At 37.3% G+C, this 12,656-nt stretch overlaps 1 protein-coding gene across 4 annotated transcripts in view; it reads left to right on the top strand.

Annotated features, from left to right (window-relative positions):
* The first annotated feature begins 343 nt into the window (after positions 1–343).
* Positions 344–12,656, top strand: part of rab3gap1 (RAB3 GTPase activating protein subunit 1) — a 34,943-nt gene continuing 22,630 nt past the window's right edge. For 2 of the 4 annotated variants that reach the window (XM_067511310.1, XM_067511309.1), the window contains exons 1-10: positions 346–444; positions 589–644; positions 2,863–2,941; positions 3,055–3,187; positions 3,332–3,410; positions 4,449–4,568; positions 6,311–6,476; positions 7,781–7,880; positions 8,779–8,860; positions 9,158–9,226. In XM_067511310.1, coding sequence (XP_067367411.1) covers positions 427–444; positions 589–644; positions 2,863–2,941; positions 3,055–3,187; positions 3,332–3,410; positions 4,449–4,568; positions 6,311–6,476; positions 7,781–7,880; positions 8,779–8,860; positions 9,158–9,226 — 902 coding nt within the window. In that variant the 5' untranslated portion in view covers positions 346–426. Of the gene's footprint in view, positions 445–588; positions 645–2,862; positions 2,942–3,054; positions 3,188–3,331; positions 3,411–4,388; positions 4,569–6,310; positions 6,477–7,780; positions 7,881–8,778; positions 8,861–9,157; positions 9,227–12,656 lie in introns of those variants that run through there. The other 2 variants (XM_067511311.1, XM_067511312.1) reach the window with 2 other exon arrangements.

Below are 12,656 nucleotides of genomic sequence, written 5' to 3'. Positions count from 1 at the left end.
AAGAAGGATAGTAAAATCAATGAATCAATAAGATAAAAAAAAATCATAAATAATAAATAAAATCTAATAAATATTGTTATATGCCAGAATGAACTAAAGCATTGCTAAATCTCTAGAATACATGACAAACAGAAAAGCTGTGAAAGTCCTAATTGGACGTGTGTTTGCTTCTTGAACAGATCACATTTTATTTAATGTAATCGTTCTTAGTTGTATGTTCTATTTCTTATATGTCTCTTATATAGGGTGACTTAACTAATCTAAAGCTAAAGCATATTTGCAGTCATGCGTCAACAACACAGAAGAGGGAGCAAACGCAACAAACGTCAAAGGCAAAGGCGCCAAAAAATAAAGAAGAAGATTACCGGAAACAAAACACAAGACGCCGGATGCGGGTGTTAAAAAAAAAACAAGGAAAAAAAGAATATGGCTGCTGACAGTGATGTAAGTTTCTTTCATGAACCTATTTAGGGTCTTCTTTAGCCAAATAACTAAGTGTAGAAAACCAGCCAGAATGTTTTAAGTGCGCCTCTCCTAATAGTACGTCTTAATGTATGTTCCATGTTAACGTGTCGGTGTCTCTTTCAGCCCGAATCCGAGGTTTTTGAGATAACCGACTTCACAACCGCCTCAGAGTGGGAACGGTAGGCGAACTCATCATCACTTTGTAGCTTAACGTCAACAACTCGGACCATGTCTATTGAATTATTTCCTGTTCCCACACTGTCAAGGATGCGCCCTTTAGGGAGGGGTTAGAAAAAAAGAACGTTACCAATAGTAACTTATTCACGGACACTATGTAAGGTAAACAAACATTGACGACAGTTGGTCTGTTGATGATGGACTTATATGTGTCATAATTAAATTGTTATTCAGTGCAACGGGACTGTAATAAGCCGTGGGCGGTGGCAGATTTAGCTGTTAGTATGAATGTGTCTAAAGGACGTTTTTTTTTTTTTTGTAGACCTACCTAAATTTGTTTTGAGATCCATTATAAAACAATTTTTTGCACAGACAGCAGTGTTTTGTTAAAGCAAGTTACTGTGTGGGGGAACGCCAGCATTATATTTGTTAAAATATTTATGAGTCATGCAAAATAGTGGGCTTATATATGAAAATGTAATTCCTCATCCAATATTTTGGCCCTTTAAATAAAGCTGATTCTAAATTCTAAGTGCATATACTGATCAGGCGTAACATTGTGGCCGCCTATGCAATTTAATAAATGGTGAATGTTCTGCACTTATATAGCACTTTTCTAGCTATTTGCACTCAAAGCGATTTACACTAATTCTTATTCACCCATTCACACTCACAATCAAATACACACACATACACCGATGGGGGAGCTGCTATGCAGCTGGCCAACGCTCACTGGGAGCAACTAAGTTGGGATTCAGTGTCTTGCTCAAGGAGACTTCGACATGTGACTGGAGGAGGTGGTGATTGAACCAACAACTGTGAGATTGGTGGACAACTGCTCCACCTTCCTGCGCCACAGTTGCCCAATTCAATACAGCAGCTCTGCCAAGAATTCTACGTTTTATATGGTTATATTATCTCAGTTATTAGCTTGAAACTGATTTAAGTTGAAGTGGGTAGCTGAATCATACTGCAGTGCATTATAAGAAGAGGTGGTTCTAATTTTTTACCCACCTTATTCATTTTAAATAGGGATTATCCTGCATGAGCCTTTGTGTACTATGTTGTTGCGAGTATTTAAAGTGAGCAAATAGGCATAGTGATGACATTTCTATCAGGCAACTGCCATGCGCATGTTTTATTTTATTTTAAAATTCACAGTTTTGTTGTAAACAAAGCGCCTTGTCAACTGTGGCATACCGTTTTTTAAATCATTATTTATTTTTATTTTTTTCTATCTTTTCATCCTGTACACACTGACCCCTCACTAATGTCTCCGTTAATCTCCCACTGTGTGTTAAATGTGTAAAATGTCCCAACCCTACATAATGTCCAAAGCTGATTCCCCAGACGCTGTCCAGTTTAATTCAATGCAACTTTATTTTTAAAGCGCCAATTCACAACAAAGTCATCTCAAGGCACTTTACATAATATTGTCAAGACTATACATGTCCAGAGTTCACATGTAAAAGATGCATGAGAGAGTGCTCTTAGAGAAAGTGGCTTCCCCACTTTTAGACAGCCCTTCACTCTGCCAGCACGACCTGCAGACAGAGAATCACACAGTGCATTTACATAGACTGTATTAATCAGGTTACAGTCGGCTTTCTTAGGAAAGCTGAATTTTTAACTGTCATGTAAACATCAAAGCTGGTATTGGAGAAACCTTATTTCTCCTGGAGAATGCTAATATTTCTGCCATGTATATGTGTAACAAGGTTTCACATATACCTGCTTTCTCAAACAGTATATGAGCATAACAAAAGGCTCTAGATGGGAGCAGTCCACGTTAAGTTCGATTGAAAATTAAATGAACACAATGTGCACTGTAGACGTCTAAATAAGTTCCTTGCTTGGTATGGAAGTAAAGGTATTGTTACGATTAAGGTATCAAAATTATTTAAGATACTCCAGTCCTAATTTTGTTGGATGTTGGATTTCATTTGCCTTATGTGACATTGCATAGCCTGTGATATGACAATTCATACTAATACCAGTTGTAGTCATCTAGAGCTAATTAATTTTGAAACGATTAATGTCACAAAAGCCCCTAAGGGTAACAGGAAAGATCTGTGAATCACAAGTTCTAATACCTTTGTTGATTTAAAATATGGGTTGTCGAAAAATAGTGCTTGGGCTTATATTGTGTGTATGTATACCCAAAATTTTATTAAACCAATCTCTGCTACTAAAAGCAAAACTTATTTTATCTACTTGAAGGTTTGTGTCCAGAGTCGAGGAAGTGCTAAATGACTGGAAGCTGATTGGGACCTCTGCAAGAAATGTGCCCCTGGAGAAGGTATTCTGCTCTAACTAGGTTAAACCTTAAAATAATCATATGATTAGCACCAAGAAGCAGTGTTCTGACACTAATTAATTAACCTGCACTTTGTTATAATTATTTGAACACAGGGTGCATACACCAGTGGCACTTGGGAGGAGAAGTCTCAGGACATACATTTTGCTGACTTTCGGTTCTACATAACTCACCACTTCTTTAAACAAGAATTTGAGACGGATGACGAGAAGGACAAGTTTGAAGAAGGTGCTCCCATGACTGAATGCTCATCAAATTAACCTTGTCATTGAAAAGATTTTAACGTTCACACCAACAGCTGAATCCACCCAGAAAGCTGAATGCATCAATCCAATGATTTGTGTTTGACCGTACTCTCTTTCTTGTGTATAGATGCCTTTCCTGTGGCAATGCAGGACCTTATGTGTATGAATAATGATTTCCCTTCTCGAGCCCACTGTCTGGTTAGATGGTGAGTTCATCCATTCATTACACTTTTATCTGATGCTGTCAGATTAGAATCGGTATCGTCAGATACCTAAATATAAATGAGTTTCAGGTTAGGTTATCTCTATTTTAAAAGTTGGCTTACTTTACATTTAGTGATTAGCAGATGATTGTATTTAAACAAGCGTAGATTAGGGGCAATTTCGATATCGGTGTCTTTAAAATGTGGCAAGAAGGAACTTGTTCACAGACCCTGCAATTCATGGATGACTCTTCTACCAAAAGAGCCACAGTCAACACATTACTTACTTGCTCCCTTAAGGTCTTTACACATTAGAGATGATTTTCCCATTGAGCCATTTTATCTGGAGTACAGACTTTGCTGTGCAAAAAAAGCGTATTTTTTTCCTCCCAAGTCGATTTCTCCAATTTTTTGCAGTTGACAGCAGCGCCTCTGACCAAACATGATGCAGCTTGCTGCAGCATCACACAAAAACACTGAACTTGGCCTAATGTTTGAGGATCCAATACATCAGCCACTTCCTTTGTCGAATGACATTTAATAGGTCAGTGCCAGTCAAAAAGGCAAATACCTATATAGGCCGATACCTATAGCTGATCGGTACATCCGTTGTTTTAAGATATTGTTCTGACAGCATAGACAACAAACAAAATGAGAGAGGAGATGGCATGATACAGGCCTTTTCTTGGTTTACAGCCTGCAACCTAGGGGTTATGTTGAATGTGTCAAATATTATACAGATGACCACTGGCCAACCAGGAAGTCGAACAAAATGGGATCTAACTACTATGGTTATAAGTAAAGAATGTTTTTTGCTGAAAACAAAATCAAGCCAAAATTAAAAAACTAAAACTAAATTCCAATCTAAAAATGATTAACATGAACTTGTAACTCCATGTTAAACTGATGTATCGCTAAAGGATGTGTTAAATTGCCTGGAATTTCAGTTACATTACCACCATCCAACTGTCCACTCACTAGGCAAAAGGATGGCTAAGAAGAGAAAATCTAATGCTGATGAGCATGTGTCTGTGGTGACAGGTATGGTTTACGAGAGTTTTTGGTCATCACCCCTGGAACCAACTGCGAAGCAATCATCAGTGAGTCCAAATGCAATCTGCTTCTCAGCTCCATCTCCATTTCTTTGGCCAACAGTGGCTGGTGAGTCAGCTTCATCTTCTAAGGCACTTAGCTTTTCCATTTGACTCTTGCTTCATAGATGTTCACCTGATATTTTGATTCATGCACAGTCCCCTCCAAACATATTGAAATGGCATGGCCAATACGTTTGTTTTTGAAGTTCACTTCCGACAGGATTAATGATATTGCGACTTATGTCATCCCAATTAGTTACCAGCACTTCTTCTAGTAAAAACTAAAAACAAATATGGCTATATTGGCTGCTCATTAAACCCCCTTTTTTTTTTAAATGCAGGGCACCTTTTTTGTCAACTTCATGTTGTAAATGTGCTTTTTTGTAAACTATGTATTGTAATTATTTTTACATTGTAGCATTTGCTTCCTACAACTACAGACCTCACATTAAATGACTTGTTAATAAAATAACAAAACTTGTGTACAATTATAATTTAGTAACTGCTGTTGAGTTAGTATATGCTGTTTGTCTGACACTAACAAAGAAGATGGCCCGGCATGTAAACACAAAGCCTGTCCTGACCATGTTGGTGCCCATTTTTGTGTTAATGTCCTGATTAAGTCACTAAACACTGAATCTCTATTAAATCAGAAGTGTTATTATTATTATTATTATTATTATTATACTGATTAAGTCTCTTTTATGACTGTAGCTCTGTGATAGGTTTCTTCATTGCATTAATGCTACTACAAGCAAAAAATATTGCATTGGTAAGACAAAGTTTAAAATCAACTTGAAACACAGTGAATTAAAATGTGCTTCTCAGAGAAAACAACATTTTGTCTTAAAAAAATTAAGCAACAGCTTTAATAATTCTGGACTAACTCTTAATAAAATTAAACTGCAGGTTACCTTTTTGATGTGCATAAAAAAAAAGGAGGACAGCATCAATCATACATGCTTACTGAAAATGGATGTTACCCATTGAATAAATTTACTATGGCTAAACTGCATCCACAAAAAAAATCCCACACTTGAGCAGCACCCCCCTGGCATTTTCTGTCCTGTGCTATGGGGCATCCATGTATATTTTCATGGCTTTTGAGTTTTATTTTAGCTTATACATAAGTTAAAGCCAATCTTACACACCTCACTATGCTTACCAACCAAAACTGGGGGAAACTATTTAAATGTAGCATCCTTAGCTTGCCTTTTACACACTTTCCCTAAGCTAATAAGTTACACAGATGAAGAAAACTAAGGCAAAAGTAGGTTTGTAAAAATGCTGACATGCTAATATGTAATGTTAGCATCCATATTATGCTACCCTAAATGATTCATCAAGGTGTTATGCAGGCTGTTCTGAGGCAGATAACTTCAACAGCTGTTTCACTTATTGATTTACATCCATGAAACACAAACAGTACGTTTTTATGGGTGTCAAATATGAATTTATGAAACTGATGACAAGGAGTAACATTAAAAGTATCGACTCTGACAGTGATATTTTAACCCAGTGACCTGGTTCTATTGGCAGCCATACATGCCCATGCTGTAACACAGTCTTTACTATGTTTGATAGATGATGTGATGATGCTTTTCATCATGAGCCCTTGAAGGATAACCATGATTTGGATGTCTGAGAATCTTTAGAGTTCTGCTTCAGAAAAGGGCTGTTGTTTAATCAAACATGCACCTATTTGTGCAATTAATATCAGTAGGTCTAATTTGTAAAATGTAAAATGTGGAGCAAACACACTGATGCCTTTTATATTAATGGCTTTTCTTCTTTATCTTGTGCATTCAGCCAGATACCAATACTTGTCCAGGTCCAGCAGAAGTGGAGGCGGATGTATGCTGGTGAGTGCCAGGGACCAGGTGTTCGAACTGACTTTGAGATGGTCCATCTCCGCAAGGTACCAAGCCAATACAACCACCTGTCTGGCCTGCTTGACATCTTCAAGTCGAAGATAGTAAGTATTATGTAGTAAGACACAAAAATACTCAAAGAGGAGATGTTTTACATAATTTATATGTATGTTGCTCTGTCCAGGTCTACATTATGTTTTACCTGTCAATTGCCAAGCACAGATTTGTAGTAAATAGTCCCTTTTATCCCATTAGTTTGCACTTTTATGACCCATTTCCTTCCAGGGGTTAAACAATGTTTAACGGTCTTGAAGGGGATGTTGTGGCTCACTCTTATTACTAATTCGAAGAGCAAGGGTTTCTACTTGATTTGTGAATTTTAGCGTATTCTCATTTGTTGTAATTCCATTATGACAATTACCTGCCGGGCTGTGGAGAGCCTGAAAGTACATAAAAGGGGAAATGGAGGACTGGGTAGAGCAGATTAATAGCAGATCTTCAATATTAGGGAGGTACAGAGTACTGTCTAGATGTTTTTCCGCATCACTTTTTGAAGGGATGCTCCAAAGTATGGCAGTACTCTGCAATTGAAAGGAAGCTATTCTAGAGATTTGTTTTGTGTGAATCAAAGGACGCATAAAGAATGAAGCCGAGCTGTTTCCCACAAGGGACAGGAAGGACTCTGTAGACCCGGGTGATGCGGCGATCATGCTACTGCTAGCTAAAGTTGTATATTGTAGCTTTAAGCTTTTGATTTGAGAAATCCAACATGCTAGCCTGCTCTTTGTACACAGCATACAGTGGGCTGTCTTTTCTCTCACTCTAAGCCTACTCTCAGCATCTAGTGAGCTGAATCCAGGCATTGCCAATCCTGGGCCTGGTGGCTCAGTGGTAGAACATTGGGTTGGGATGCAGAAGGCAGCGGGTTCAAATCCCACCCCGCCAGGTGTGGCCCCACCCAGCCACCAAGGGCAACAAAAAAAACAAAAAAAAAAACGTGTTCCGCACGTTTTTTTTTTTTTTTTTTTTTTCTGTTTCAACCCCTGAAGGGACAAGCCGAAATGCCATTGATCTTGATCTTTGAAACAGCAATTCTGAGGTATACGAAAGTGAATAATGCAGTTCATGCTCAGAGTATACCATTTATGCTCAAATAATAAAGTCCATGCAGTTTATGATTTTTTTTTCCCACCACATCAGCCTGTGACATTATCAACAAAATGATTTGTATACAAGTTAAGTTTGCTGCCCTTCACTAGGCTGGCAAATAGTGTGCAGGTACATGATGATGGAATAACTTCCCCTAAATTTGGTATCGCCATTAAAATAAACAACTACTGTAGTGGAATAACATAACCCTAAAACACTAACCAGACAATAACCTCTTTTTTTTTTTTTTCCTTCTCAGGGTTGTACCCTTTCAGCTTTACCTCCAGTCAACATTGCCATTCGTTTTACCTACATTCTCCAAGATTGGCAGCAGCATTCATGGCCACAGCAGCCGCCAGGTGGGCATGTTACATTGTACAACACACGCTTTTTAAAATAATTATAGCAATATTATGCAAATTTGACCTAGCTCCATCACAACCAAGTCTTCCTAAACTACTATTGCTGCTTTAGCTTGCAGCATGTAAATATTTTAAACAATATTAATCGGAAACTATTGCACTGTTATCATGTTAGATTTTGGGATAACTCTGCATCCCCCTATAAGCCATTTCAATGTAAGGTGATGCAAACTTAACCCTGAACCTAACTGTAAAAGTACATATTTAGCTGATACAATTGTTTTTATATTATTAAATTAAAAGTAACAAATGGTTAGGAAGGTATGAAAAAGTAATAATAAAAATTATTTTAATGCAAATTTGCATCTCTCTTGATAAGTTAATTAAAACTTTGCTATTCCCAATGAACATCTGTATGAGCTTTATGTCTATATTCAGATAAACAAGAGAGAAGGGTAGAGAATTATTTTTCTGAAGGCTTTTTGCTCCTTCATTGTAAATTCAAATTTTACTACTAAGTAAATATATTTTTTTTCAATTCAATTGCCGTATGTCACCACAAGATCAATAGTTTTTGTAAAAGAGTGAGTGGGTGCAATGAGATTTTGAGAAAAGTAAGTAAGTAAGTAAGTAATGAATTAAATGCAGTTTGAGGCAGTTACTGTTGCTGTTACCCTGGTACTCCATTACAGGAGCCCAGTTCCGCGCTTTCATTAAAGTGGCAATTACTAGCCTGCCTGAGGTTGAACAGAAAAGGTTTCTACTCTAGGCTGAGGCGAAGGAATTCATCTAGCTATTCAGCACGGTGTTAGTGTCCTCAAACCTTGCAAAGAAAACCGCCTGGGCCCTGTGTTACCAAGCTTTAAATCTTCTGTTTTTATTTTCTTTTTTCCAGACTTTGACACACTCCTTGGGGGTGAGGTAGGAGGGGTGGAGTTTGGAAAGCTTCCTTTTGGGGCCTGTGAGGAGCCAATCAGGTAAATTTGTTAATGCTGATTCCAGTACACGAGAAAAACCCATAGTATTTTTTTTTCACCTACACCTACAAGAGTTATTTTGGTCATGTTGATATCAATGAAATCTTTTTTGGATTTTGTTACATTAATAGGGGGGTTCATTATTAGCATTATATTTTTCTTATATATTAATATTTCTGTATGCTCTTGATCTTCCTTTTTAAAGGGTTTAAATAAAAGTAATACAACAAACAAAAAACTACATTGTCACACATCTATATAAAAAAAATCTGTATTTTTGTCTGGTTTTGGCTCTAGTGAACTTCATCTTGCAACTACTTGGCCTCATCTGACAGAAGGGATAGTTGTGGATAATGATGTCTATAGGTAAGTGTTCTTTTTGTGGGTTGTCTCTGTCTCTTCACTACAACACATTAGTCATACTATCCTAGAACAGTTTTTCTGTACTTTGAATATTATAGGTTTTCAAAATGTCATTTTGTTTTTAGTTTTGTTGTAGTTTATTTAATTTGAAATCTTTAAATAATGAAGTTGTTTTATTTAAAACAATTTAGTTTAAATCTGAATAATCAAGAACATTAAACAGCTGAACACTCTTGTCACAAACTTTTTACAAAGGAAATCAAGTAGTAGATAAATAGTTTATTCTACCATTATGACAGAGATTTTCAGAAATTTGTTGTACACATGCATTACTTTTACTGGGGCCTGGTGGCTCAATGGGTTGGGGTTGGGGTTGGGGTTGGGGTTGGGGTACAGAAAGCAGTGGGATCAAATCCCACCCCACCAGGTGTGGCCTTGGTCCTAGCCTGGATAAAAATGTGAGGGTTGCAGAAGGAAGGTAATCTTGTGTAAAAACTCATGTTAAATCAATGTGTGGCACAAGTTCCGCTGTGCCGACCCCTAAAAGGACAAGACGAAAGTTGTTGATTTGACATCTTATGCTTTTACTGTTTTGTCCAGTTGATTCCAAACAATCCTGATGGGATTACTAGCTGGAGTGCTGTGTTGTGTGAGTGAGATTGTATCTTCATCTTGCTGTACGATGAACTCCTATAACCAGTCTTCTTTTGTTAATTGCCTCAATTGTCACGTTAGATTTTTTGCTGTATACATGTCACTGTAAAGTTATTTGAATTATTTAGATATAAAACCTATCTTTACTTGAAAGCCAATGTAAACAATTCCTGTACCTGTCTCCACTGTAGGGGTGGGATGAACTTATCAATCAGTTCCCATTTGCGAGATGTTATTGATATGCTGCCACCAAGTATTAATATTTTGTTTAGCATACAACTGTAGTTATATGCGGGAGAAAGTCGGATGAAGACCAATTGCTAGAAGCTAAAAAGAAACACACACAAAATGGTGAAACAAAAACAAACTGAGATGCACCAGGTTCTTGTAAAGTAAAACTTTGCCAACTCTCCAAGCTTGGTCCCACTTTGGATTAAACAATGGCAAGATGAAGACAATCATTAAAGATCACACGATCCTCAAGAAACGTGAAAAACAATGTGTACACTACATACATTTACGTTATCTGACCACTTTTTGAAACATTACATTGTTTTTAAGAAGGTTTCACTCAGTTGCAGGTGTCATGAAATTGTGCCCCCCCCCATTCCATTAATTCTTAGAAAACTTATTTAACTTGTAGTCTGTATGAAGCCAGTGTGGGAACTGACTGTGCTACTATATTCTACAATGCATTATTTGGATAAGATTGTTTTTAGAAGATGGTAAAGTATTGGTGGCAGTATGCTCAGCATTTCCTTAGACGGTCTGGAGTAATGGCAGCCACAGCAGGTGAAAACATCCAAATAAAAAACGAAGAAAGGTTAGTCATGTTGCTTCAGTCTTAAGGACATGTTTCATGTTTTCTTATGACATTCCACCTCTACTCACTCTTACTTGCCTTTGCGTGTGGCTTTACGTTAAGAAAGCAATACCATCTACACATACATCTAAAGGGGAAAGCTAGAATATGTCTTCGGGGTATATTGATTAGAGTCCTCTGAGAGCCCTAGTATGACATATTTGCATTGATAGAGTGCTTTTGACATGGCATAACAGTAGCTTAGCCAAGACATCAGTAGTACTGGACAAAATTAGAACATATTAATAAGAGAATAAGAGAAGCACATGCAGAGATCTGCCAAAACAACAAACTATAGAATCCATTTTCCAAAGAAAATGCTAGCTAGCCCCTAAGAAGAAGAAACAAACAAGCAAACAAAAAGACTCACTAACCCTAACTCCCTAATGTGAAAACAAGAGAAAAACAGTAGAAATAAAATTGCAATGCAACCCAACAGCTTCAATACTATGTACAGATAATGTACAGAAACTATGGCGCCAGGCCCAACAATACAGCTAATCCAAATAACAATTATCCAAAATTTAAAAGGGTTTGGAGGCCGGGGTCAGAGTATAGGTGCTTCAATCTCCAGGAAGTGCAAAATCAGCTCCCTGTACTGGCCCCAAATCCAGCCAATCAGACAGGGCTCCTACAACTCAGGCACTCACACTCTCACTCTCACTCAAAAACACTCAAGTAAAACACAACTTTAAAGGAACAAGTTCAATGACATACAGCCAGTGAGAGAATTAAGGTTGCTGTGAGAGAGAGGCTAGTCAGCTGGTCAAGGTTGCATGTTGTTGTTTATTGGTATTCGTCTTTAAATCAGAAACTAACATGTAATTATGTTATAAAAGAGGACTTTTTTGTTTTTCTCTAATAAAAGAGGACTTTTATGACATATCCAGTTCTTGCCACAACCCTGGTATTAAGAAATATAGAGATTCAATTGCTTATTACTGTCTGACAATAAATGTAAGAAATGATTTTCATTTTTTATAGACGATTTCGTTTTTACTAACCAGATTAATACCGGACCAGTTTCCTACTCACTGTTGAAGGAATCACTAAAAGTGTGCAACCATTGCTCTGAGATATTGATAGGATGATATTTAAGGGGCTGCACTTTGGGAATAAGTTCATCATTAATGAAATACAGCAAAAACAGCTTAAAGTCTTATGTGCTGTTTCTACAAGCTTTACCATTTTTAAATTATTTAAATAATTCAAACAATTTGAACCACAAATCTATTCTTCATGGTACAGTCTCTCAAGCTGCATCAGATTGGATAAGAAGAAGATAATGGCCATTTTCAGTAGAGTTGGGTATTGTTTTGTAATTTGATCTAATTTAACTCCATTTCACAACAACTATTACTACAACATCTTAACAAATGTTGCTCCTGGCTGTCTGTGTAATATATATTTGTAATACATGGTGTTATGATGTTCTATGTATACTCTTCCTGATCTTGCACCCAGCTGACACGTGCTCGATTGTCTCAGGAGAATCTTTGCACAGACTGCATCTGGAGCCATACCTTGGATAGTTGACCCTGGTCTTTACTGATTGATTTCTTGTTCATTTTGATGTCATCCATGTAGAGGAGATGGCTGATGGTTGCTCCTTCCTGTGGTTGATATCCGTAACCACTCTTGGTGATGATCTTGCCTTAGGGGGTTCAGCACCATCCAGCTTTCATTTAACCGTTCAGCCTGGGTTTCATCTATTAGTAGCTCATTTGTTCCACTAGGTGCTTGTGGAGTGAAGTTAGCTTTTTTAAAACACTAGTTATGGATGATGCAATTCTTACAGCTGGCTCTCTGGACTAGCATCACAGATTAAGACAGGCCAGGTAAAACAAAACGAGAAACCGAGCCATTTACAAGAGGTTCATTTAACATGGGTAATAGCGATGTGCATCTTGTAGGTAC

The sequence above is a fragment of the Channa argus genome, chromosome 7 (assembly GCF_033026475.1).
Source record: "Channa argus isolate prfri chromosome 7, Channa argus male v1.0, whole genome shotgun sequence".
Classification (NCBI taxonomy): Eukaryota; Metazoa; Chordata; class Actinopteri; order Anabantiformes; family Channidae; genus Channa; species Channa argus.
The sequence above is the reverse complement of the archived record's forward strand: the minus strand, read 5'-3'. Positions and strand labels throughout refer to the sequence as shown.